At 35.3% G+C, this 6,288-nt stretch overlaps 1 protein-coding gene across 1 annotated transcript; it reads left to right on the top strand.

The window, feature by feature from the left end:
• Window positions 1-4,169: 4,169 nt before the first annotated feature.
• Smp_133780 (hypothetical protein) lies at window positions 4,170-5,327 on the top strand (the record flags this gene model as incomplete). The annotated part of the gene is made up of 2 exons (XM_018789074.1): window positions 4,170-4,185; window positions 5,197-5,327. The coding sequence occupies 2 exons, from the start codon at window positions 4,170-4,172 to the stop codon at window positions 5,325-5,327; spliced, it is 147 nt and encodes a 48-aa protein (XP_018654554.1).
• Window positions 5,328-6,288: the final 961 nt, after the last annotated feature.

Genomic DNA, 6,288 nt, shown 5'->3' with positions numbered 1-6,288 from the left:
GTTTTGGCTTTAGATCATCTCCCGGGTGAGGGCAAAGAGAAAGATAAGCGAAAACATTGTACAACTGGAGAAAGAGCATACAAAAGGGTTCAATATAGCCTTCCTTCGGTGTACTGACAAACGCAACGAATTCAAGATAACTGCCAACAACAGGTTCCCAGCCTTGAAAGATCTACTCGAAGAAGAGGGAACGACTATGGAGGACAACTGGAAAGGGACCAAAAGAGCACTAACTTCAACGTGTCAGGAGGTTCTGGGTCACAACAAGCATCATCATAAGGAATGGATCTCCATCGAAACCCTAGACAATATTCAAGAAAGAAAGAACAAGAAGACAGCAATTAACAACAACTGAACGAGAACAGAGTAAGTGAAGGTCTAAACTAAATACATAGAAGCAAACAAGCTAGTGAAGAGGAGCATTAGAACATACAAACAGATATATGTGGAAGACCTAGCAACGACAGTAGGTAAAGCTGCAAAAGAAGGAAATATGCTGCAACTATATGATATAACGAAGAAACTGGAAGAAAAATACAGTAAACCAGAGAGACCAGTAAAGGAAGAGGAGGGTATTGCAATCACTGAGATTCAAGAGTAGAAGGAAGATGGGCAGAATATTTTGAGGAACTCTCGAATAAACCAGCTCATGTGATTCCACCAGACATCGAAGCAGTGCCTACAGACCTTCATGTAGGTGTCTCTCCACCAACGACTGAGGAAATCGGGATGTCCAGCAGATAAATCAAGTGTGGGAAAGCAACAGGACCTGATAATATACTAGCCGAAGCACCAATGTCACACATAGAAGTAACTGCAAACATGCTCCACGTCCTATTCAGGAAAGTTTGGGAGGAAGAACTAGTGCCACCAAGAGACTGGAAAGAAGGATATCTCATCAAGTCACCAAAGAACGGAGATCTGCGCAAATGTGAGAACTACAGAGGCATCATACTACTCTCGTTATCAGGAGATGTTTACAGCGGAGTGTTTCTGAACCGGATGAAAGATTCAGTAGATGCTCAAGTTCAAGATCAACAGGCTGAATTCCGTAAGCATCGGTCATGCACAGATCAAATCGCGTCTCTACATATCATCATTAAACAATCAACTGAATGGAGCTCGTCTCTATACATCAACTTTCTTGATTATAAGAAAGCAGTTGACAGTGTGTATACGAATACATTAAAGAAACTTCTTCGACACAATGTAGTTCCTAGAAATATCGTCAACATCATCCGAAATTCATGAGACGGACTACAATGCAAAGTGGTGGATGGAGGACAACTGAAAGACACATTCTAAATAAAGATTGGAGTCAGATAAGACTGACTACTCTCACCCTTTCTCTTCCTTCTGGTGGTTGACTCGATTATGAAGACTTCCCCATCCGAGGGGAGCAAGGTATGTAGTGAACAGTTTGGATGCAACTAAACGATTTGGACTGCACAGCTCACCTAGTCCTTCTCTCCCGTACACACCAACAAATGCAGGTCAAGACAAACAATGTAGCAGGAGCCTCTGCATCAGTAGGCCTCAACATACACAAAGGAAGAAGCAAGATCCTCACATTCAGCGCGGAAAACCTTAATCCAATCACACTAGATGGGGAAACTCTAGAAGAGATGGAGAGTTTCCCGTATCTGGGCAACATCGTTGATGAACATGGAGGAGCTGATGCAAACGTAAATGAGTACAGCAAGGACAGAATTCCTACAGTTGAAGAATATATGCAACTCAAAACAACTGTCGACCAATATCAAAGTGAGAATCTTCTATACGAACGTCCTAACAGTTCTACTGTAAGGAGTTGAAACTCGGAGAATTACCACAACCATAATCGAAAAGGTACAAGTATTTACAAACAATTGTCCACGCAAGGTACTCAATGTCCGTTGACCGAATACCATCAGCAACGACAAGTATCTTCAAACTGAATCATGAGCCAAGTGCTAACTTGGAATCCTGAAGGTAAACGAAAAAGCGGAAGACCAAAGAACACAATGAGCCGAGAATTGGAAGCAGACATGAAAAGGATGAGCAGCAACTGGAAACAATTGGAAAGGATTGCCCAGGACAGAGTTGGGTGGTAAATGCTGGTTGGCAGCCTATGCTCATCCATGAGGTGTAACAAGGGGTAAGTAACTGTTTCTGCTCAGTTTAATTTTATAGTCGATTAATCTGATCGCTCCACAACATTTAAATTGATTATACTTGGGTACTTACTTGAAGTGTCAGGAAAGTGTCTTCATAAATCAATGAGTGACAAATGTTATATAAACTAATAGCAGTAAACATTCACAATCGGCGTTGCTGTTATCTTTGTCAAGTTTAACTGAACATAAATCATGATGTGACTTGGAATTTATACCTACGCTCTCGTCTTTTATAGACCCATTGTATTCTATTTTTTCATTGTATGGTATTTTCATCTGGACCCAGGCTACAAAAATCAGTATTATTTACATGTTTATTTCTGATTGCCATTTATTTTACATTGGTAAGAATTCCTACAGAATATTGTTTATTAGTTTATTACAAAAACGCTGTATTCACATACTTCCTTCATAAAAGTTAGGCAAGTAAGTAGCTGTTTTTTGCTTTCACTTTCAGTGTTCCAGCGTCTCTGTAAATCGGTGTTCACGTATGAGGTCAAATTCTTCTGTAGAGTCAGTTGTCTTGCGAATGATTCTTTGATCAAACACGCAATGCAGATGACCGAATTTATGAAGTGATGATCATCACAAGCTTTACTGAAGTTATGTTTAAGGAAGATTTACATAACATTTGTGTCCAGTTGAAATTCTAATTAAAGAATATAACTAAGTAAATACCGCTCTGCATTGTTTTGACCAGACTTTCAGAACGGAACATTCAATAAACTTCAAACTTTCCATCTAAATATGTTTCTTCATATTCTTAATTTTTCTAGCCAACTTTCTAAATTTTTAAGCTAAACCAACTACTGTGATTTACTATCATTTGTCATTAACACAACGATCATGGGAATCATCAGTCAGTTTTCTTTCTTGTTTATATGCATTTTTAAAAAAAAGTAATGAAATACTGTCCAGCTTTTCATCGTTCAAGGTCTGTGAATCTATTCAGCTCATTGATTACTCTTTTCAGTAAATTTTGTTTATTGATATTTATTGTAATATCTTTCCCAAGTAAAATGGTATATCCTAAAAACCGTTCGTAAGGTTTCTGATTATACAAAGCAAGTACTGTAGTAATCAAGAGCACCAATGGGTACAACCAAGTATACATGAATACAAATTACAGAATGTCTTATTAAAGTCTGAGAACCATATAGCAAATACTTCATTTGCAAAATGTCAATTAATCGTATCAGACTTGATTGTTCCTTCGTTTCCACATCAATCGCTCACTGTGTTCGTCCTCTTTCCTTCGATCTTCTTAACCTACCACCAAACATTTCACTTCCGATTGATGATACATACTACTTATATCTGTCGACATCAGTAGCACGCACCACAGTATAATGATCATTCCATATATGTGTGGGCCTGTTTCGAATCATTCATTATCTACACAACATAAAGGCTACATGTGATATTTTCCAAACTGTTATTGAAAAACTAAAACTTCAGTATATCCTAGTGACTTGTAACAGGTTTGGTAACCGTTTGTGGTAAGTGAAAGTCTCCTCACAAGTTTCTTTCATTAAATAATGTTGAAAATCATGATCAACGAATTATGTCTTATTAGGATAAAATACCTTATTTAAAGGAGAAAAATTAGAAGGAAGAACCGTTATCAATTATAATGAAACGCTAGTCGAATGTTGAATATTAGTACTACTACCAATAATAATAAAGTCATAATTGATAAAGAGACGAGGAATATTACGGTGAAAGAAAGGTAAAAAATCAAATGTCCAGTAAGCGATAACACTTAACTGTGCTGAAGATGACATAAACTCACACCAAAATATCAGTTCAGGCAAACGAATTGTTTGAAATGAAAATAAAAGAACATAGACGACCGGAGCTGTGAAAATTTACATTCTATCACAAAGCATTTTACCAAGTTAAATGATTCGTTTATTGCTAGATATTCTCACAGTCACATTTTGCATGACATCCTCAATAAAAGCTGATTCAGTTTATGGTTAAACAGCAATCCAATATTAGGCGTGATTAGTTATGATAACTGGAAATGGTTAAAAACTATCACCTTAATTGGTTGGTATGTTAAAGGTTATGATTCAGGGACAATCTATTGGCTGTAACACAGAAGAGCTGTGAAAGACCAATCTAAAATTCCACTAATTATTTCTTTAATTGAGTCATAACTTTCTGACACAAAATATTTCGTCGAGTATGAAGTATTCAGAACAGATTTTCTATTATTAGTATATTTTACGATCTATAACTTAATCGAAACAAATCACTTGGATAGTTCATCAAAACCTAGTTTCTCCATCTTATTTAGAAAAGTCAAAAAGCTTTACTAACTTTTTCTACGTTTAACTGCTATGAGGACTTATTGGTTCATTAGTTGGTAGCACTAAAAATGTTATTATCTAGATCAGTGATTCACTGCTAGACACTAACAATTTATTACAAACATTATATCGCTATGTCATTTCCAACTCACTACTAGTTCTGAAACAGTTGTGTAATTTTTAGTTCATTCGGTTCTAAACAAATCTACCATATCAAGGGAAACGTCTGTTATGAAAAATAGCCGAAATCGATTGAATGAATATTTTCCCATCTGTCTGCTTTTTTTTGGAATACTTCTTCTCAATTCATTATTTCATTAATAGTAAACAGGGCTAGAATGGAGTTTCAAATAATATCTTTATTTCGGAATATTGGAAATATTTTCAATAGCTAAGTTTTCAAGTAAGTTACAAACAACACTCTGATTATTCGATGTCTTGTCACGATGGATCTGGCTTAATTACTATCTACAGAGATTAGAATTTTGCAGGTCACCTCTGAATAGAAAAAAGAAGTTTCGAATTTTTAGTCCCAGTGGATCCTCAAAGAGTAAAATAGCAAGTAGAATAATTAAAAACTGTTGCAATCTAGTTATTTTTATTGAAATGATTCAAGAATAAAAATGATTTATTTGTATAATGTTAAAATAAAATCTTATGATAATTGATGGCAACAGAAGAGTTTATAGGTTTTCTGAATTGTCATGTATTTCCCTTTTAATTAGGGATTATCACAGAATTCACAAAGTTAGCTAAAGCATGCGAACCTCAGGGTGAAACGGCAGCTCTCATTAGAACTACTAATAATAGGCGTAACATTCAACGGTCAAATAATATTGTGAATAAACTTCCATGAAGTTCAAAATGACAAAACAGATGCCAACTTTTTACCCTTTTGAAATTGTGTAACACACCATCCGAAGGTAAACAGGAAAACTGTTAATGGTACAAATAAACGAATATAAAAAAAATAAAACATTAAAAGTTACGTTTTCCAAGTTGTGTCGTAGACTATCTCAGAACATGGTTCTATACTGGATCCTTTTATTAATCCGAAAAATACAGTGTACGGAGAAATGAATTCATGGATAGGTCAGATATTGTGATTCAGTTGCCGTTGTATTCTCTTGAAAGCTGGAAGTGAGATTTGAATTGCACTTCACAGAAATCGCCTTAGAATTTGTGAAACCTGTCTGAAAGATATCAACGCATAACTGTTCGTCTGCTCCTCCATCGTTTTACTTTCATAAATTTCAGTCTTAGAATTTGTCTTCACGTGAATCTGTTGAATAACAGATACTTTCTGAATCTTCACGTCACTAAGCACCAAAGTGTTTAAGTAGTTATTTCGCAGATCCATATAATAAAGAAGATAAAATACTCCATTTTGCACCACACATATATTTTGAAAAGTTTTTATCGTATGATAACTTTTAATAACTCCATTTGAGAAAGGTACATGATTTATTCGTATCATTATAACATGTCTTCAAGCTTGTATCGAACTAAATAACGGAAACAGTGGATAAACTCAATCAGCTCACTTTGAACAAGTAAACTGAGGCGGACATTTGCTGTTGGCTTTATATGGTTCAAATTTAATATATGTGTTTATATAGCTGTTAAGAATGTCACATGTATAATCCTGACAGGTAAAAACAAAAAATAAGAATGATGCTCAACTTAATAAGAAACTAAGTCACTTAAGTTTGAATAAACATGTTCAGTAAACTAGTAATGATCAATCATTAAATGAATGTCAAGACGTATAGCAATATAATCAAAGCTACTATTTAATGATAGTATTTTATACATTC

Source organism: Schistosoma mansoni, chromosome W, assembly GCF_000237925.1.
Source record: "Schistosoma mansoni strain Puerto Rico chromosome W, complete genome".
Taxonomy (NCBI): domain Eukaryota; kingdom Metazoa; phylum Platyhelminthes; class Trematoda; order Strigeidida; family Schistosomatidae; genus Schistosoma; species Schistosoma mansoni.
This window is presented reverse-complemented; position numbering and strand designations above follow the sequence as displayed.